Genomic DNA, 22400 nt, shown 5'->3' on the forward strand with positions numbered 1-22400 from the left:
ATTAACCTTTCATTAGGTCCAAAGTCCACAAACAAACAGCAAAATCCAAACTTTGGGAAAGAAGCATGTAGCACACAAGAGAACAAACATCTGCTTTAACAAAGAACAAAAGGAAAGTATACAGATAGATATAAATATGGATATACTGCGGGCAATCAAGGGGAGAGGAAACAGGTGAACGAGGAACAGCTGAAACTAATGAGCTAGAGGAGGTGGCTAGGGGGGAGAGAGGTCTGGGCTTCTCTGCTTTACCTGCTGCCCCCGCCACCTGGCCCCGGATCAGCAGAAGAAGATGGATGGATGGATGGAAATCTTTAAATAAGAAATCTATAGATGGCTACAACCCAGAAATATAAACACATCCATTTGTTTCGATATTATACCTGAATAAATTCAGTGTGAAGGAGCTAAAGTTTTGAACAGATCATTTTCATCTGATAAAACTGAAATGAGAGATGGGTGAATATACCATATGTGTAAGTATATTACAGCACAACAGTCTTTGCTGTTGTCATTAAGTGGTACAAACAAAAAATGAAATTACATGTAAAGGTCTTCCATTCAAATATTTCACTTAAACAGTTATATGAAAATACAACTAATGGACTATTAAATGTGTTTCTGAGTGTTTCTTTCCGCATGCTGCACCACTACACCTGATATTAAGGATTCCTCCCTGCCAAATACCACTTTAACTCCTGGATGTGTCTCTGAAATATTATTTTTCAGGCATTAATATATTAGCAGTATGCTGCTGTAAAATTTTTGGCAGTGCACATGTGTTTCATCAATACAAAATAAATAGCAATACATAAATTAAAATAAAAATGTTGAAATAAAAAGATAATAATAATAATAACGAAAATAAATGAATTTGCCAGTGTTTTAGATTTGGGGTTTCTTTGTTGTAAACATGCAAACATTATACAGAAAGTCAAACTATACCAAAACAAAGCAAAATATGCTACAAAAATGCTTCACTTTAGCTGATTCATTTACCTCTGCAAACGGGCGGGAAGAAGCACGTGTATTTAGTCCCACCCCTTCTCTATAAGAGAAGGGGTGGGACTATTTACTGATAAATTTACTGATATAGACTTCAACAACAACAATATATATATTTCTAACTGCACAGAACTTATACACATGAAATACAAAATATTATAATTTATAGTTAGTCTGAATAAACATGGAATAAAAACTAAAAAAACCGACAGTCATTGAAATTCAAACATCTTTGTGTCACTTTTTAAGCTGCTTTATGACTGGACACTGCTTCACACAGAAGCACAAAAACATTTCCTGGCAGTGCACATGAACTTCCTGCGCTGAATATTTTCTAGAGCAAAATTTGTGCTATTTCCCCACATCTGCAAATTTCAATAATTTATACAATTTATAATTTATATAATCCTTCTAATCCGCTTTGATATTTAATGTAATTTAATTTTGTAGTTACTTTCACAGGTTCTCATGAACCTTTAAGCATTTAAAATTAAGCGGAATAAAATAAATACAGAAATACATTTAATATTGTTACGCTGCGTTGTTGTAGAACGGCGCATGCGTGCTTCAATCATCGTGTACTGCTCCTTTAAGAAAGGCGTCCTTCAGAGTCACGTGTAAGGTGTCATGTGATTTAAGTGTCCTCGGCTCGGACAGTGTTTGCTTTGTGCTTGTAGACGCTTCAGAAAACACTGCACATGAACGCTCTCAGACGAGGTAAGAAGATGTTTTCCGCTTTGCTTGCAGATTAAATAAAATCCGCTAAGCGGCATTTAAACCGGTTAGCTTTGTTGGCTGTCTAGCTTTTATTTCTAGTATAAAAGCTAACTTTAGCTAACGCGCTTGTTTGAGCTTGCAGGTTATTTTTATGCGTTATCACTGTGTTTTCTTAAACATGACTCAGTATCCTCTGACAGGCTAACGTCGGCTGACGGTGTCTGGTTGTTTTTCGAGAGTATGCTGCAAAGCATCCTGTGCTGAATTCAAAAGCTCTTTCTAGCTTCTCTCAGCTCGACATCCCCGCTGATCATGGTAAGTATCTTTTATATTTTGGTTCAGTTTTACATCTGTAAAGGCTGAGTTTAAACCGCTTCCTTGAGGCTCTAACACACTTTGACTCCTGGCTGCAGGTGAATCTGCTAAGAGGAAATCTTTTCCATTGTGAGCTGTTGCGGTTGTGGGTCATGCTGCTTTTAAAATAGATGATAACGTTTACTGCTTAAAGCTTAAAATGTGTTTACTGTACCACCTGTTCAGTAGTATCTTGCGTTCAGGCGTTAAAGTGATGTTTGACAGGCGGGAAAGAGGAAATGACTGCCTTAGAAATAAGTCACCTTTGTGTTTGTATTGTGGGTTCCAGCAGATTTTCTTTGTGTGCAGGCTGTGATCAGCTGACCTGCTGCTGACGGATCTTTCTGGATTTAGCCAACTGCATTCAACAAGCTATAAGCAGATGTTATCTGAAACATCATGGCTGTTTTCCAGTCTGTAAAAAGAGGAAAAAGCCACACACATCCTCACCTCCATGTGGGGCAGGTGCAGAGCCAAAAAAAAATACATAACCATAGAAAATAACTTTTTTATGCTTGGTTAGATATAAAACTTACTCACCCAATATAACAAACTGTATACAAATATACAGTATCAAAGACACTCAAGGTTTTAATAAAGACACGGACATTCATCCTTATGATTCTTTGTATTCCTGTCATAAATTTAATGATCCATGAGATTTCATCTGTAGATCATATTTAGTTTAATTACTGCATCTCACAATACAGGAGGTTTCTTACACTTGATGCAGATGCCTGATGGCAGTGACTTAAAATGGTACAGCCTGGTGTTTTTATTGTTTTTTTTGTTTTTATTGTTTTTTTTTTTTTTTATTCAGTGACTGCTACTCTCGAGTGAATGAACTCCCTGACATCACAGCCAGTCCTGTAAGCTATGGGACCTTAAACATGATGAAATGATATAACTTGAGCAGCACATCATGTACAGATCATATTTGAGACAGTGGATCTGTGCATGTTGATAACATAAATTAGGGCATTTATGAAATGTCAACATGCAGTCCCCAATCTCTCATCTTTTTTTTTTTAACGTCGTTCTCCGTCTCTGAGTGACATTATCTCAAATTTTTCATAAATGCAGCCTCTGTATCTTCATATCAGACTGACTGACCGTTTGCATGTTTGCCTTTTTTTTTTTTTTTTTTTTTTTTCCCCCATCTGTTTGAAACGTTGCATTTTATATTTTATCCCCTTTATGCAGCACTAGCTACATGCTTGCTCTGAATACAGGAGTCAGGACCACAGGATCTTTACTGAAATCTGTTTGGTGTAAGGGAGACGTTTATCTCCATGGCATCTGCTATGCAGCACATGAAAAAATGACCCCTCGATATTATGTATCACCAATTTCCCTGCTTAGTTTGCATTGTCTGTGTTCAGAGGTGGCTCTTATGTAGCATTCTGTGCAGCCTGTGAGCAAGATGAAGATAAGTCCCTTACTGTAGCTCTCATTCACCCACAATTAATTTCACATGATAAGTGGATGACGGATACAACAGGGAAAATTCCTGTTACAGCGAACGACAGCAAAGTGCATTTGTTGGCGTTCAGTCTGAGTGACGATGCTGTGAAGACATGTTTCATTTTTGTATTAAGACAGTTTCAGGCATGAGCTGTTATCGTGTGGCCCCAAAGAAGTATGTGGAAGGAAAAGAGAAAATGAATAGTTTACTTTGCTTTTAAACGAGGTTTGTGTTATTAAATGCGTCAGGCTGCCAAAGCTGTCAGGCTCTAATTGAATTTGGGGGACATCTAAAAATCAGTATTTATTGCTGATGCTCATTCAGGAAACAAAGACTTGACACTGTTAAAAAACTTAAACCCTCCTGCTCACACACAGGAACGGTTCTTCCAGGAATAGTGACGGCTATTTGATTGGTTAGTAGGTGGTAATTTTATACCAGTTTATTTTGTAGAACAACCTCCTCTGGAGCAGAAAATGTTTGCAGCATAAATTACTGTGGCCATGTGCCCTAGCAAGAAGTGAACCACCTTTTTGTAGTACAGAAAACCCGGGTTTAACCCACATCTTACCTGGATAAGATCAAATCCTGCTCCATAGTACGGGCCTCAGATCTTTGGGTTCTGCTCTAGTTGTTGCTTTGGGTGTCACAGGCACATCAGTCAGTGAGACCTACTCAGGAACTGCTTTATTCAGTGGCAACAAGCAGCATCACCCAGACCTCCTGTCTGATCATGATGGTGGATCCATTTTCCATCGGTACACTGATAAGAGCACCGAAGAACACCACAGGGAGAGTATTGTGATCATGATCCCTCCCTCCAGAGAGTTCAGGGCAGCAACAGGCTGAGGGGAATAATTCACTGCCTGTAAACAATGAGGTTACACCACAAACCATCAGTCTTACATGGATCTGGGTTTGTTTAGTGGTGAAATCCAGTTTCGGTTGGCATTCTTCTGGAGCTGCTGCATATACTTCTTTGTTTTCCTCCTTCTCTCCTGCAGCCAGAATAAACCAGGGTGATAAGGTGGTTTTGTATGAGTGGCTCACAGCCTTGTCCTCTGCTTCCTGTGCTCAGACTCTGCAGACGGGGATCTTGTGTTTGGCCCTGCTGGCCCTGAGCTCAGCGCTGGTTTGTCCTGATGGAGGCATATGTCAGGACACAAACACCTGCTGCAGGAACACTATGGGGGGATACGGATGCTGCCCACTACCACACGTGAGTTACCTGTCACTTCTGTATCTGACTTTAATCAGTTATAAGACAGTTTTCACAGGACTTTGTGCAGTTCTCAGTATACTGTACTGCATCCATAGGAATTGACTTTAATCAGTTATAAGACAGTTTTCACAGGACTTTGTGCAGTTCTCAGTATACTGTACTGCATCCATAGGAATTAAGAGGATAAGTAGCAGCCAGGTGCTAATCAACTGCAGCTGATTAATCGATCCGCAAGTGTAAATGCAGTTTGAGCCAAAACCTTTTTGTTTTTATAATCTAGGAAGGGTTATAAGGCTATTTCCAAACAATTTGAAGTCCATTATTTTACAGGAAGAAACGGTTACAATCTTCCCAGGAGGAGACGTTCCAGCACATTCACCTCAGGGTCGGGTCTGTGCAAAAAAAACCCAAGTGCTCCATCTCAGACTCTGTAGGCCTCAGTATGTTAAAGGTTAATGTTCATAACAGTACAATCTGATAAAGACTGAATGGGTATGGTTTGTTTGGAAGGGCTGCCAGCCTCTTCTCTAAAGAACACAGTAACACAGCTTAGCTTTGCAAAGTTGCAGGACTTCTGGAACAAGGTCCTTTGGACAGCTGAGACCAAAGTGGAGCTGTTGGACCACAGCAGCAAATTTGGAGAGAACCAAACAGCATATCAGCACACACGTCTCATACAGTGGTGGAGGGGTGGTGATTTGCAGCTACAGTTCTGTCGCACCTTACAGTCAGTGAGTCAACCACGAGCTCCTCTGTATATCGGAGTATTCTAGGGTCAAATGTGAGGCCATAAGCTCACATGGCCCAAACAGGGTCATCGACAGGACAATGATCCCAAGCACTGCAGCAACTCTCCAACAGACTGTATGCAAAAGAGAAGAATCAAAGTGCTGCAATGACCCAGTCAGAGTTCAGACCTCAACCTTCAGAGCTGTGCATAAAGGAATGGCTGGAAACTTGAGTGGAGTGATGAGCTGTAAAGAATGGGCCAAATATTCCCTACAGTGATGAGACTGATTAAAATCATACAGGAAAAAAATGACTTCAGTTATTGTTGCTAATGGTGACACTATTCAGTCATGACATGTACTTAATTTTCACAGGACTCTGTGAAAAATGAAACTTTTTCGCCATTATAAACACTACTCACTGCAGAAAAGTGCATTTTATCCAATAATCAGTCTTTAGATGGCAGGACAGCCTGTGATGCTTTTAATGCCACAGCTGATCTCTGCACTGTTAGTACTGATCCATTCTTTTAAATGGGCTGATAAAACATTTGTGTACAATATTCAACCTTACAGTGACTGTATGACTGTAATGTTTATACACATGCAGGAATATAAATTGAAACTTCAGCTAAAATTGAGGTACCTCGAGTACACAGAGCTGGTTTAAAATTTGAATGTAAAATCCTTCTCCTCATATACAAGGTCTTGAATAATCAGGCCCCATCTTATCTCAAAGACCTCATAGTACCATATCATCCCAACAGAGCACTTCGCTCTCAGACTGCTGACTTACTTGTGGTTCCTCGGATACTTAAGAGTAGAATGGGAGGCAGAGCCTTCAGCTTTCAGGCCCCTCTTCTGTGGAACCAGCTCCCAGCTTGGATTCAGGAGACAGACATCCTCTCTATTTTTGAGATTAGGCTTAAAACTTTCTTTTATGATGAAGCTTATAGTTAGGGCTGGATCAGGTGACCCTGAACCAGCCCTTAGTTATGCTGCTATAGGCCTAGGCTGCTGGGGGGTTTCCCATGATGTACTGAGTGTTTCCTTTTTATTCACCTCTTTTTACTCTGTTTATACCCCACTCTGCATTTAATCATTTATAATCTCTGGCTCTCTTCCACAGTGTGTCTTTTGTCCTGTCTCTCTCCCCTCAGCCCAGCCAGTCACATTAGATCACTGCCCCTCCCTGAGCCTGGTTCTGCTGGAGGTTTCTTCCTGTTAAAAGGGAGTTTTTCCTTCCCACTGTCACCAAGTGCTTGCTCATAGGGGGTCGGTTTGACTGATGGGGTTTCTCTGTAATTATTGTAGGGTCGTTACCCATAATACAAAGTGCCTTGAGGCGACTGTGATTTGGTGCTATATAAATAAAACTGAATTGAATTGAAAAGTGGGAAAATATGAAGTTGAAACTTTGACATGTGTAGGATGACTCATGTAGCTCACAATTATTGCTCAAGAGGCAAACTGCATGGGTTGACTGACATTGCACCATGACTTGACTACCTGGCATAATACACACAAGGTGTGTCTGTCAATGTTGCTGAATTCTACCAAAAAGACCTTTACACTTCTGCTGTCTGAGGAGGTCCATTATTTTTCTCCTCACTCCTGCACTCAAACGTTCTCCTGCTTTCAGGGAACAAAGTGGGACTAGATCAGAAATAAGAGGGCTTAGAGTAAATATTAGTCTGTTTACAGAAATCTGTACATTTTTATGTTAATTCCAGCCCGTTTGAATAAAAATATCAGCAAATAAAATTCCTGCAGGTAAAACAGTTTTTGGGGGGGACGCTGTATTTCTCAGCCATAAACTGCTCTCACTGAGAACTGTGTGTATTGTGCTGCTCAAGGAGGATGGTTTTTTTTCCACAGCTGGGGCCTCTTTCTTCTCACATTCTCAAAATTTCAAACTTGTTTATGATGCTCGTATGCTGAAGGGGAGATGACGTTTGTTCTGTAAAAATCTTCTCGCCATCTCTTTGCTTCACACCTATCTGCAGGCAGAGTGCTGCTCAGACCACCTCCACTGCTGTTTCGAGGGCACGCTGTGTGATCTGGTCCACGAGAAGTGTGTCAATAAAACGGTTTCCCTGCCGTGGATGACCCGACTGCCTACCAGCCTGGCCCCGCTGGTCCCTCAGGTAATAAAACCTCTCAGAATATTTTCTAATTTGAGAGAGGGGCTAAGATTCTGTAACCAAAATGGTTAATAGCTTTTCTTTTTTTGGTGCTCAGTGAATACACACCTATGTTCAACATGTTATGTTTACACATGAAACTCCTGCCAAGTAGAATAGCGATAATAAAATATACAATATGTATAGGAAGGATTTCACTGAGAGTTTATAAATTACATTATTGGAAGGTTCTCAGGAAATTCCACTGAACCAGAAGCCATTTGCCAGGACACAAATGTAATATAAATGAGCAATGATTAATGATCATTAGTGTTTTATGTACCATAATGATGGGGGTGGGTGGAGGACTTGCACACATAATGACAAATGATATAAAAATGGCAAAGACAGATACTGAGTATTTGAAGAGGGTTTTTTTTTTTTTTTTTTTTTTTGTAACTAAATGTATAAAACAAAGTTACACCACTCACATTTTCCTCAGGCATGTTTTTAAAAAATCTATTTTTTTTTTTTTTTTTAATTTTTTCCTCATTTTTTGACCATGTGGTGTCCTTTCATTTGTATGCGCTGGCTGTGACGCGGTTGCTTCAGCTCGAGGAGAGAGTGAAGGCAGTTATTTGTCCCGATCAGGAGTCCGAGTGTCCGGATGCAACGACTTGCTGCCAGCTCCCTGACAGCTCCTGGGGCTGCTGCCCCTTAGCCAAGGTCTCACACACACACCACTTTCTCACCTAAAATCACTGGCTCAACACAAGCCCAGGTTTTTCACACCAAGAAATGTATTACATGGTCTGATGCTTCCTGATGAGTACTGCACACGCTGTCTGTGTAGGTAGAATAACCGTCCCGTTAAATCCACATTAGATCAGGTTTAAAATGAAATGTGAAGCATTTCTTCTGGTCTCTGCTCCTTAGACTCAGTGGGGCTCATTCAGTGTGTATGCTCAGATCTGCATGTAAACGTGTCTCTGAAGGTCTCGCACACACATCTAGGATTTCAGACCATGTGTGCACACAATGAGGCTCAGGCTGAAAATGTAAACCCAGATCTTTAATAATTCAAAATATTAACCTTTTATTTAAAAAAAAAAAAAAAAAAAGATTTCACTGAGGTTCAGTCCAAAAAAAAAGTTCCTGACATTTCACTGAATGAGCACTCAGTTTGAAAATCTTAGCAAAGATCACATTCATGACAAAAAGGATGTCATTAGATTTGTTGCATCTGCATGTGTTATTTCTCTTTGGAGAGGGCACCCAGCTTGATGTGGATGACCTGTGTGTAGGTCAAATGCTGTTTGGTTGGCAGGTGGGCTGGAACAGGGAAGGGCATGACAGACTTCACCCAGAATGGAAGAAGTGCAAAGGGGGGGAAACAAACATAAGCACAGACAGTGGCTGCAGGGGACGCTCTTTTTAAAGCTGGCTTGTACCACATTTTTGACACTGATCCATCTGACAGCAGCCAATCTGATGCTGCCCCAGACTGCCAACATTTCAGCTCACATTACACTCCTGAATACAGTCAAATCAGATAGTCATGAACAACCAACATGAGAACAATAGATGACTGGAATATTGAGAAATGGCAGCAAACATGAGGCTGCTGATTTTTAGGACGACTGAGTCACTAACAGTATTGGCTGCTGTGTTTCATGAAACCGATGCATGGAAAGAATAGTTGAGTTCTCACTCTTTCTGGTTCATTCAGGAGGAAACCTAACTCAGCAACTGATGAGCATCCTTTAATCTCCATAGAAATGAAGGGTGATGGTGGTGGGGGTATATTGCAGACTTTGTACTGTATGTTTGAGTTTTCTTAGACGTTATAGTTGCCCAGAACATCCATGGAGGGGTGAGCATGTGGTTCAAAGGTTGCTTCATGAGGTCCTCAGACCAAAGTGGACGTCAGAATCACAGAAGGTCCTTCAGAGGTGAAGGAGTCAGAATCCCTGAAGTAGAAATTAGTGATGCAGCTCCCTGTAATCCCTGAAGCTGGAGCTCTTAGAGGGAAAACTGAAGAGCCAAACAAGCAACTCTCCGGCCATCTGCAGACATTGCTGAGCTGCATGAGGGTCTCGGGTGGGGTGGGGTGGGGAGTCTTGTAAGGATCTGCTTCTACAGCTGTCCAGAGTGTGTGTGTGTGTGTGTGTGTGTGTGTGTGTGTGTGTTCTTTTTTTGTTTTTTAAATTAACTACTTAATTGATTTGCATGTTTAGAAATGAAAATTTAGGGCTAATCAATTTGGCTGATGGCCAAATGAAACATAAATTTTTGTGCCAAAGAAATCAGGATGTATGCTGCACTCCTGCAGCACTTCATTCCAGCTTCAACTGAAACAAACTCACACCCACACCACCACTAGAGGGATCTTGTGGCCAGATAAGCTGGCCAATGTTTGTTCAGTATGAATGGGCATCTTTCCTGCTTTTATACATTGATATGAGGACTGAGTGGAACAGGAGCCAGCAGAGGCAGGCGGCCCTGTTCTGATTAGTATGGTTTTAAATATGCAAACTTCATGGCATAAATATGTACCAAATAGCGGCCAAGACTGGCATCGGCAAGGATCAGATTGAGTAAAAAGGAGATGGCCTATTTGATGAATTTCAGCACGTGAAATGTTTGGGTTTTAATGACCATTAATGTTTCATCACAGTACAAAAAAAAATGTTTATGCATCTAATAACACATAGTAGCTAGTATTGTAATTTTTTTTATTTTTTTTATAAATTGTAAAGAAAATAAAGAGTTCGTGTTCAAATTATAACTCTATTACAAGAGGAACTGGGGGGAAACAAAAGACGCCCGCCGTCAGGAATGGATCAAATTAACTTACCAAAGCATCAACATCAAAACCTCTTTGAGGTTTATTTTTGTGGTTTCTTTTGGTTCCATCAGAGCCTGATTGATTCCTGGAAGCAGCTAAAACGTATTACTGTATTTTTTGGACTAGAAGTCGCATTTTTTTTGGGGGGGGGGGTGTTTAATAGAATCCGAGACCAAGAGCAGGCCGAATAGGGTTACACCTACGGTATGCTAACTCAGCACACTCCGTAGGTAGTAGACAAAGCGCCGCTTCCTCGTCTGTGTTGCTTTCGTCAGACTCGACGTCAGTTGCAGTTACAATTATTTCGGCCTTTCTGAATCCTGACAGGATGGTTTCGGTTGTCACTGAAGCCCATGCTTTGTTGACCCATCCAATGACATCCAGGAAAGTTGGATGGCGCATTCTTCCGGTTGCTGTGAACCTGTGCTCTCCATCCATCATCCACTGCTCCCACAGGTTACGCAAGACTGCCTTTAAGCTCCAGTTCATGGAGATGTCAAGTGTCTGAGTATTTTGGTTAATGTGTTAATAATTTCACATAAGTCACTCCGGAGTATGTCGCACCCCCGGCCAAACTATGGAAAAAAAGTGCTACTTATAGTCCGGAAAATACGGTACTATAAATGCCAGCCTTTAAATAAAATCGGTATAAAAGTCAGACTGGTGTCCTTCACTGTTCTTGACTGGGAAACGGTCATCTCCCTGCAGGCGGTGTGCTGTGACGACAGGCGCCACTGCTGCCCCGAGGGAACGGTGTGTGACGTTGCTCATTCACGGTGCGTGTCTGCCTCACTGCAGTCCTTCCCCCTGCTGCAGAAACTACCTGCTAGAAGGAGAGGGGAGAATCCAGGTGGGCTTACTTCATTCAAAACGATTAAAAAGGCCATTGTGTTTCTACACTTCTGTACAGATGATACTGTGCTGTTAACAGAACATTTAACATTTCTTTGTCACGTCTTTGTGCTTCTACTGCAGGATCAGTAACGTGTCCTGATGGGAGACACAGCTGCCCAAACAAATTCACGTGCTGTCCACTAATCACTGGAGAGTACGGCTGCTGCCCATTCCCACAGGTATGCAAAAATGCTGTACAGCTTTGAAAAGTCAGCTAGTCCTTTGACGGTCTACAGCATTTTCTCTTTATTTTGGCACTGAGTTAAAGCGATTTTGAGGTTTACTGTACTGATTAGGCCAAAAACAGGAAATAAGAATTCTTTTTGACACACGAGGGGGAAACTGAGGCCAAATTAGTGCTTCCTCTGTTTGATATTTGAATCCCATGCAGGCCACCTGCTGTGACGATCACCTTCACTGCTGCCCTGCCAAAATGAAGTGTGACCTGAAGCATTCACAGTGTAGGCTTGGTGAGACCCGCATGCCCCTGATGAAGAAGATCCCTGCCGTAGTCAATGATGGTAAGTCTGAGCCTAACATTGCTGCTAGAATTAATTAAAACTAGAATTGAAGTTTTGGTGGTTGATCCTGTTTGTCATCCTTTCAGTTGTGTGTCTAGACAAGACATTGTGTCCTGATGACACCACATGCTGCAAGATGACCAACGGCACCTACGGCTGCTGCCCGATGCCCAATGTAAGTCACACAGTCGCCTAAAGATGGCCTCAGCTTTAGAAACTAAACTCCTGTTCTATCTTGTTTACAAATCAATACCTGGACATGAATGACTTGTTATACTGCATTAAATTTCTATTATCCATGACCTACTCCTGAATAATGTTTGTGTAATCAAAGTAGACTTCTGTCACGCTGCCCTGATCTGACTGGATTTTGGTGACTTTCCACTGAACCTCTCAGTAAGAGGTTAAGAGCTGTAGGTACAGTTGAAGGAATCCATCATTGGGCTGAAAAACCAAAAGAAACTGCAGTGAAACGATGACCCAAAACACACTGTGAAAGCAACCAAAGAGTTCATGCATTACAGTAACTGAAGGCACGGGCCCACAAACGAGGCCTGCCAGAGCATCTCGAGGGAGGGATTGCAGCATTTGGTGATGTCTGTGGGTTCTGTACTTCAGGGCGTGACTGCACAGATTTGCTTTCTTCTTTCAGGCCGTCTGTTGTTCCGATCACATCCACTGCTGCCCTGCAGGCACAGAGTGCGACCTGTACCACAGCACCTGTGTGTCTGCGCGGAGAAATGCCGCCATGACGCTGGCAGCAGCCGCCACCGAGTTGCAGGCAGTGCAGAGAAAAGGTGAGCGAGGCGGCCATCGTCACAGCTCCTGTGAACAAACTGTGTAAATATTTAATGTGGTGGTTTTTGAGTCGATGCAGGTAAAACAGTGGTCCAGGGACATAACCGAGGACTGCATCCTCCCATAGTTGTACTGCTGATGTAACACGGCGTTTACCAAGGCTGCAGCAGGGAACGACCTCACAGTGACAATCATATCTGCAGTATGACACACATTAGTGCGCCACATAGACATCTGTGGACAGGGAAACACCTTTAATCTTCTTTTTCACTTCTACTGTTTGTGATTGTGTATGCTTTGTCATGACATGTATGCATATGTTTTAAATGGCTCTTTCCATCCCTCTGTAAAGCACTCTGAATGTCTGAACAGTGCTCTATAAATAAATTTGACTTGTTTTCAGCTATTGGTGAATAAAACACCAATAATAGCGGAACCAGAGTGGTCCTTTATACTCAGCATTTATTAGTGCTGTCAAATATAAATATTATATAATTATGAACTTTAAACACAATCCAAACCTACTGTAAATCTATAACTAGGTAACTCAGATCTCCAGCTAAATTGACAGCAATGAAATTTCTTTTTGGGCTACTGCAGGCATCAGAATCTGAAGAGGAAGATAACTGTGAAATAATTATATCTGGGCGTCTTAATTTTTTCTTAAAATGTTTCATTGAGTCCAACTCTTACAGGAATCTAACCGTTTGCTTCTGTGATATTTGTGCTCTCCTTTCAGTCCACACCATTCCCTGCAATGACTCTGTGGCCTGTGCCGACAGAAGCACCTGCTGTAAAACACTGAAAGGAGACTGGGCCTGTTGTCCGTTACCAGAGGTACGAGCTCCTCAGTGTACACATTTCCTTTAGGGACTGTAACTGCTGTTAATAGACAATAACTCACTTTTACAGACATGAGAATGAAGGCAGTGTATGAGGTTTATTTGCAGAATGATGAGTTTATTACTCTTTCCCTGCAGGCTGTGTGTTGTGAGGACCACCTGCACTGCTGCCCCCACGGCACCGTTTGTAACATTAAAGCTTCCACGTGTGACGACTCCTCAGGCAACGCCGTGACTCCGATGCTCGGACACGTCTCCGTCTTCCCTTTACCGAAAGTCAGTAACAGCAGGTGTGACAAGTCGACGACATGTCCTGGAAAATCCACCTGCTGCAAGACAGCGAGCGGAGGCTGGGCCTGCTGTCCTCTGTCTCAGGTAATCTGGGACTGAAGGAGGACTGCTTTGTTCTAATCTGGTGCGGAGAGAAGCGTAACAACAGAAGCTCAAACCATCAAGAGAACTGAGCCAGATTTACTGAGCGGGGCATGCTAGAGGAAGTGGGCGGAAAGTGGGACAGGTTAGCAGGTAATCTAGTAACGGTGCACTAATTCATAAACACAACCACTTTCAGACCCACAAAGTGCACTGGCAATGAGTGGGTCTAAAATGAGCAGACCCGATGAGGGAGCAGGTACTCTGCTGACCACAATAATCCAGTATAGGCACAAGTTTTGCAGAAACATGGCAATTTAAAGGCACGGAGAGGCAGCTCATGGAGGACTGAACCTTTCAAAGTAAAGGTGCTCTCTTCTGTTAGAAATTGTGTGTGATCTTGGAAATCGAGACATCCGCTCTGAATAAATCTGACAGCTCAGGTGGAGTGCAGGGTTCATACCGAGGAGGGCTGCTAAATTAAGACAGTGGCTCGGGGGTTTGCACTGCTGCTTCCACGGAGCGAGCATCCCGGATTCAAACTCCAGCAGGGCCCTTCTGTCAGGAGCTTGCGCCCAACGTTTTTCTCACTATTGGAAAAAGATGCTAAATTAATGTAGCCCAGAACACTCGCATGAGATTTATAACCTGGAGTTTCACTTCCTGGTTTTTAAATAAAGGTGTGAGGTGTAAACTTGAAATGTGTAACAGCTGACCTGTAGTCTGTGCAGAAGAACACGAGACCCCCAGTATGAAACAAACGAACATTTAGAGTTATGTTAAAAAGCTGAGCTTTTAGCAGCTTCCTAACAGTGGTTTGCTAACACTCACCTGGTCTGTTTTTTGTGTGTGTGTGTGTGTGTGTGTGTGTGTGTGTGTGTGTGTGTGTACCCTGCAGGCTGTTTGCTGTGACGATCACGTCCACTGCTGTCCTCACAGCAGAGTCTGCAACCTGGCAGCTGAAACTTGCGACGACCCGTTCGGCTTCTCTCCGCCCCTCTCCTGGCTTACAAAGGTACCTGCTCTGACCTCGGAGGCGCAGGATGAGAAATGCGACGAGAAGACCAGATGTCCATGGGGTTCCACCTGCTGTAAGAAGAACTCTGGACAGTGGGCCTGCTGCCCCTTACCTCTGGTCAGCGACTCCTTTCTGCCTTCTGAGCAGATGTCACATTACGCTGCTGTGCTTTGATGCACAAATAGCCGAGAGTGTTTGCTGTTATCAGCTGTGGTTATTTCTGGTGTCAGAATTCCCAAAGTAGGAGTTTTGTTCACCTTTTTTTTTTTTTTTTTTTTTTTTTTACGCAGAGCCCTTTAAACACACAAACTGCAATAAATAAGTTAATCTCAGCAGTTCCCCACTCACTCAGTTTCCCACACGACTTTGTAAGAGGCTGAGACTATAATGTAAGCAGTATTTTATAAAATAGGCTCATACTTGTAGAACACATTCCACATTATAGGTCTTGAAAGTTCACACATACCCATTAAGCCCTATTTGCACAGGATTACCAGGTGACCACATGTAATTTAGACACTTCCCTCTCCTAATCCTGAATTAAACCAGCAGCATCACTCCATCAAAATAAGAAATGGTCCAGCTGATTGAAAAGCTGCTTCACTTGGTTTGTCTGGTTTTGTGTTAGCAGCTGCTGAAATTCTCATGTTTAGTTTTAATGTAAATACAGGCAGCAGTTGAAATAATGCTTTAATGTTTTCAGGTTAGATTAATGTGAGGTTTTTCATCTTTCTGCCAAATTTACTGCGTGCATGCTTGAAACAAACTAATATACCTGACTGGATGAATCATTTTTCACATGTTTCATGGAGAGAAGAGCAGGAGTATTTCAGCATGAGAGACCTGATATTTTGAAGGATTTCCGTGTTAAAGAACTCGTTTCTTCCTGCTTCTTTCCAGGCTGTGTGCTGCAACGATCATGAGCACTGCTGCCCCAAAGGCTACAAATGTAACGTGGCCGAGCAGACCTGTGATAAGCCCGGTAGCCTCAGCCTGGCCTGGCTGCGGAAGATACCGGCCCTGCGGGAGGAGCCCAGTCAGACCCTTTCTGATCCAGTTCAGCCGGCCAAGAACATGTGCGATGCCCAGACCAGCTGTCCCAAAGACACGACCTGCTGCTTCATGGATAACGACCACAAATGGGGGTGCTGCCCTCTGCCGAAGGTAAGTGTGTGTGTGTGTGTGTGTGTGTGTATGTGTTCTCCTTTTTATGAGTGTGTACGTGGGAGAGTCTCAGTTACCCGTGTTGCCCCTCAGGCCGTCTGTTGTGAAGATGGAAACCACTGCTGCCCCAGCGGGCACAGCTGTGAGCCCCACCGGTCCTCCTGCTCCAGGGGTCCTCATGTTATACCCTGGTTCACCAAAGTGAGCGCTCTAACCGAGCTGGGCGCCATCATTGATGTTAAATGTGACAACAAGAGCAGCTGTGCGTCGGGGACGACCTGCTGTAAGCTGAAGACGGGAGAGTGGGGCTGCTGCCCGCTGGTCAAGGTTCGTGAACCCTCAAGGGTTTTTCCACAAAGCTGATCATTTGATACACACACACAAATACCTGCAATAATCCTGCAGTGCACACTTCAACCAGGCGGCAGTTTCAGAAGTGACTAAAATGGACAACTCTTTGTGTCCTCATTAAAGCAGTGCTATGCCAACATTAGGTACTAAAATGGACTTCCTCACATGTGACCCATTGATTTCTGGGATTTGAAGTCCCACTGTCAGCATTTAGGCCATGTTTGAGTTTCTAAGGTTTTTTTATTTATTTTTTTTTCTTCATAGCTCTTATTAGCTACTTGTGCACACTGACCTCATTATGTGACGCTAACAGTGTTATGAACAATCAGAACAGTATATCTGACATGGACAATGAAGAAAGGCCTGAAGGACTCATTAAAACTGCTGAGTTTAAACTACTCGTGGATGTAACATGTTGGTCTCTCCTCCTCAGGCGGTTTGCTGTGCTGACCACGAGCACTGCTGCCCTCAGGGCTACACCTGCAACATGCAGATAGGAACCTGTGAGAAGAAGAGCAACGATGTGCTCCTCAACACCATCCCTCAGAGCAAAGTGCCGCAGCCTGTGAAGGACACAGAGGATGAGGCAGTGTGTGACAGCAGGGGGGAGTTTCACTGCTCCAAACAAGAGACCTGCTGTAAGATCTCTGCCACAGAGTGGCGCTGCTGCCCCTCCCCCAGGGTACGTTCACCTGTCGGTCCCCCTCCTAATCACTGATGTAGGTTTTGAACTCAATGTGCTTTGCTAATGGCCAGCAGGGGGTGCATCTTCTGGTTGCAAAATGGAGTCCAGTTGTTTAGAAGTCTATGGTAAAAGTAACCTACAGCTTTGCTGATCTGACCTCAGTAAAAACATTGATTTCTTTTTTTTTTTTTTTTTTTTTTTTTTTTTTTTTTTTTTTTTTTTTTAAATCTTAATTCTACAAGTCTTCAATAGAGCCAAAAATAACAGCAGAGTACTTAAACTTTCTTTAATTAAGGAACTTGCCTTTGTGGGCAACAAATGCATGCTTGTATAGTGATTTCCCCCAAAGGCCCATAGTCACATGGTCTCATGAGTGCAAAGAAACAGTTCTGTTTATGTAAGACATAAAGTATAAGTTTGTGAACCTTTTATTGATCTGATTGCATCCTGAATTCCTGAAACTTTGCTTTGTTCTTTCAACTATAATAGAAGTTGGTTCATTTAATTTGACCCTCAACAAGCACTTTAAGACTGCATGTGTAGTGGTAGAAAGGCTCAATTTCACTGTAATGGCTGTGTTTCTCAGGCGGTCTGCTGCTCTGACTCGAAGCACTGCTGTCCTGCTGGATACTCGTGCGACCTGAAGGCCGGAGGCTGCACCCCGCACACTCGGCTAACCTGGGACTTGTGGTTTGGGGACCGAACAAGAAAGACTGTCCCCCGCGGACTCTGATCCCACTGAGGTGCAGTGATGCGCTTCAGTCTTCACTCCGTTAGGTCCTACTGCTCATGGTGTCTGTGGACAAAAATGTCTTCTTCCCGACATCCTGTTTTTGTTTTTTTGTTGTTTTTTTGCACTCTGAATATTTTTAGCTTTTGTGTGTGAGGAAAAGATTTTGTCCATATATGCAAGGAAAAATGTCACTTTCTGGCAATGAAGGCATTTTAGTGAAATGAAGGCAGTTTGAAGGAGAGCAGCAGGTGAAAACAGGCTGCCATTCACTGAAACTTGGCTTACATCCTGGTTTAAAAAGATTTATTGCACTCACTCCTTGGAAGTCATCTAGATGATGATCCTAAACAGCTTTAAATCATTTCAACCTGCTGTGACCCATTAAACTGATTTCTCTTTACTGCTCTGAACATCATTTTGGAGGGTACGACTGGTGCTCTGTTATAGGCAACAAATCCCATTAGAAATGCTAAAATAAAATATTAAATTATAGAGTTGCCCTCTGTGTGCTGCTGATCTGAGATCAGCACCACTGTAAACTCTACCAAGTTAAGACAAACTAATCAGGTTTCTTTAAGCTTTTTGGGGCGTTTCCAAATCTGTTTTCCCAAATGTGACATTTCTCTGTGGAAGTTTGTGGGATTTATTGCCAGTAAGAAAAACACTCCAACACCTTAGTTTGGATTATTGATGCTGAACTGTGATGGCACAGTTCTGATCTACATCTGTGGAAGAGAGAAACATGAATGTATACTCTGCCTTACTGTAACATTTCCTACATGATTCAATTTGATTTTTTTTTTTTTTTTTTTTTTTTTTTTTTTCCCTGATGGTTTTAGCCATTAAAACGGCACAAAATGGTCTCAAAATTAATGACCTGAAGTCAAAAATGCCAAAAGAAACTGGCACACAAACCTGGGAAAACTTTTTCTTCTTTGTGCTGTCTTTTTAATCTCACAGCAGTTTGTGAGATGGCCGTCATGAGGGGTGATCAAAATGTTCCGCGAATGAGCCAATTAAAAATCAAAGTTTGCTGAATCTGAAGTTGGCCGGGCTCCCGACTGTTTTCAGCACCTCTAACTGAATTTTAGACCTAAATTTTGTGAAAATATCAAATTTATTGCACTTAGACATCTTTAACATGTGACTTAAACTTTTTGTAGCTTTTCTGAAGATGATCGAATGGAAGTGATGGAAGAGGGACTAAACTAAACCTACCACAGCCTGATGAGCTTGAATTTGGGCTTTTAGGGAGTAAAAAGAAAGAGGCTGGAAAATAAAAAATGGACCTTAATACACTTTAATAATTTTTAATAATCCCTGGAAGCTGAAATTGTCATTGTAGTAGAACATGATCAGCCGTATGGAGGAAGTCCTGTTCTGTTTGCATTTGATGCCTCGCCTCCTGCGGGCAACCGCCCAGCTTATTTTTCAGAAAGGGGCCAAAGTGTCAGGGAGGCAGATTTGGAGAGTGATGATTGTGTTTATGGAGGCAAAAACCGGATGAAAGCAACAGAGTGCGCTCTGTGATCTGAAAATATCAGCTGAGATGCCTGAGCCCATCCTTGGACCGTCTTAGATCGCCCCTCATCAGCTGCATTTTTGACAGCACTTTTTTTTTTTGGCTGCTTGTTACACAGAAGTTAAAATATGAATCTTTTAGTTTTTCTCTTTTGGAAGCAGACGGGAACGATGACCATTTAAAAACAGCTTGTGCCTTCGTCAGCAGGAGTTGCATCTTTGGAAGATCTTGTTTGTGTAACACTGATCTGCAGCTTTATAACAGACATACAGGAGAATCTTGCTGAGTCATTGGTGGATTGAGAGTCACAGCTGTTAATATACATTCTGAGTTTCTATATTTAGAGTTTCAAAGCATAGAAGGGGCTCTCAGACTGATTGGGGGGGGGGGGTTGTTTAAAAGACTTGAATGTCACGTCATTTAAGGTTTTTACAAATTAAGTTGGATCTGTCTTGAAATAAAGGTTCACGTTTTGCTCCTTTCTGAGGCGGTTTCCTCCTGCAGTCTTAATTTCAGCTTTTTCATAGCGGGTCGGGAGGCTGAGACTCGAGGCTGAGAGAGGTTTTAAATCTGCCTGGCTGATATTTGGTGAGGTCATCCTTGTGCAAAAAGCCAAAACAAGCCCCCACACTTCTTGTGACCTTTGTTGCTGGCACCATCATTGCTACCGTTGTTATGACAACTCAAGTAAACACAAGATACTGGCATAGAGACAGCTGTGTGTGTGTGTGTGTGTGTGTGTGTGTGTGTGTGTGTGTCCCACTTTAGTCAGCTGGGCAGGCTAGAAATGCCAGGCTCTGCTTCATCACCTCTAGTGGTAGGAACCAGACACTGCAGCTCTCATTGAGTTAAAAATGAGGTCAATGAAGAAAGATGGTTATAAAAATTTTCACCAATATTTTATTTTGATTGTCAGAATGTGAAAGCACGCACCAAACTAGCAAACTGGTACTTTATTTTCTTTCACAATTAAAATTAACTAAGTTTATTTTTCTTCACTCATTCCACAGGTGGCGTAAACGGTACAAATAAAATCAATGACAATTTGTGTTCATCACCACATTCATTATGACATCCTGTCATGCTTTGATTCATCACTCCAATCTAATCTGTTACTTTGTATCCGCACACAAACGGAAGGTAATGTGGGGAAAGTCAGAATTTCCAGGTTGGCAAGGTGGGGGTGTAGATCATTTCACTGCTCAGATTAAGTCATAATCCCACACAGAAACATCTACACTTTTTGCTTGGATTGTCTTTTCTTTAAGCACCATAAGTTCTGGTTAAGATCAGAAAAAGGTTCAAGTTTGGGATTAGAAAATCTTGGTGGTGCGATCACAAACTGAAATGCATGAGTTACAAAGTTACCTGTAACAAAACACTCAGGGAACGAGTGTAATCCAATCCAACGGCTCACCTAAAATCTGGCCCATCTCCTGTTTAAGATCATATTTGAAAGCAGGGTTGCACGATTAATCAGTTATTAACATATGTCAGAGTTTGGGTTTCTAGATTTGGAGGAGTTCCCAAATACTGAACGAGGTCTTAGAAGTCATTTAAAAATATATCAGTCTCTATGTTTTCATTTTTTTAAAATTTAGATTGGCTCCCTCCTGGAATAAATGTTCACCTTTGGCGCTCCATTCAGCGGCTGTTTTCTCCTCCTGTAGTCTTAATTTCACCTTTTAATTTCAGGCTGGATAAACTTCTTAAAAAAAAAAAAATCTGCCTGGTTGATGATGTGGTAATTAAATTTGGTGAGGTCAGCCTTGTCGAAAAAGCCAAACAAGCTCTCACACTTCCTGTGACCTTTCCTCCTCCTGGATCCTCTTACCTCCCCCTCCTGCCTGGCTCCACCTCGTCATCAGACAGTTGTTATGGCAACCTGAGTAAATAGAAGATATTGGAGTAGAGACAGAGCTGTGATGGTGTGTGTGTGTGTGTGTGTGTGTGTGTGTGTGTGTGTGTGTGTGTGTCTGTCCCACTTTACTGGAAGGCCAGAGATGCCGGGCTTTAATCACCTCTAGTGGTAGAAACCAGACATGGCGGCTCTTCTGCTGGAGTTGAAAACAAAGCAGTTTGAGCTCTGAACAGGTCCGATAACCCTGACCAGCTTCAAGGTTCATTCAGCGCCACTGTGACAGGAAGCAGACTGATAAAACCTAGTATTTTATTTCTTTAACATCACATTTAATGAATAAGATCCTGAATGTCATATTCTTGCATTTGCACAAGAAAATAAATGTAACCCAAACTGTAGTTTTGCCATGAATAATAATCTCAATCTTATGTGTGTAACACTTAGTATACACACACAAAAGTGCTTTGTGATTTGGGTAAAATCCACACAATTAGGACATTTCCCAGTTCACACATACAAATATGTGTTCATATGTGCGTGTGAGCAGTTGTGTAAGCCACTGCCAAAAAGGAGCTTTTTGTGTCCTCATCTCCTCCACCCTCTTGCTTGTGACCTGGAAGGATGGAAGTAATCAATGGAAGCACATATGCATCCTTTTACACAAATGCTTCTACCTGTGATGAACGAAACCGGTGTGGCACGCAGCTGGAATACACCAACCTCTCTCCTGTCTCCTTGTGTCTCTTCCTCGCCTCCTCCACTCACAGCTTTAGTCAGAGGATGGTAGGACACAAGGAGAGGAAATGATGATTAGATGTACAAACAGAGAAGGGATGGGACGGCCTGAGTAACTGAATCAAGGAAAGAAGGTTTAATAAAAACTACGAAAGATGCTCCGACCTCAAAAATGTGGTCTCCTCTGGATTAAAAAAAAAATGATTGGAGAGAGTACAGAAATAAACCCTCAGTAATTATGCTGTATAAAGTATAATGTAATTATACTTTATATAATGTAATTTAGTGAAACAAGCTCTCAGTAATTATATTATAGAAAGAGTAAATACGCAATACGAAAACCTGTTCTTGCTGGATGTTTCTGCTCATGCTAACTTAACCATTTCCTGGCCTTAGAGCCTCACAGAGGTGTTAAACCGCACCGGTGATTTCTCAGGAAATG

At 42.2% G+C, this 22400-nt stretch overlaps 1 protein-coding gene across 1 annotated transcript; it reads left to right on the forward strand.

The window, feature by feature from the left end:
* Positions 1-1634: 1634 nt before the first annotated feature.
* Positions 1635-18240, forward strand: grnb (granulin b). The gene is made up of 17 exons (XM_030755707.1): positions 1635-1722; positions 1923-2037; positions 4620-4760; positions 7498-7638; positions 8227-8340; positions 11171-11312; positions 11438-11535; positions 11748-11877; positions 11964-12052; positions 12530-12674; positions 13415-13512; positions 13656-13892; positions 14788-15024; positions 15808-16071; positions 16165-16398; positions 16856-17104; positions 17694-18240. The coding sequence occupies exons 2-17, from the start codon at positions 2035-2037 to the stop codon at positions 17838-17840; spliced, it is 2469 nt and encodes an 822-aa protein (XP_030611567.1). The 5' UTR covers positions 1635-1722; positions 1923-2034; the 3' UTR covers positions 17841-18240.
* Positions 18241-22400: the final 4160 nt, after the last annotated feature.

The sequence above is a fragment of the Archocentrus centrarchus genome, chromosome 19, assembly GCF_007364275.1.
Source record: "Archocentrus centrarchus isolate MPI-CPG fArcCen1 chromosome 19, fArcCen1, whole genome shotgun sequence".
NCBI classification, from domain to species: domain Eukaryota; kingdom Metazoa; phylum Chordata; class Actinopteri; order Cichliformes; family Cichlidae; genus Archocentrus; species Archocentrus centrarchus.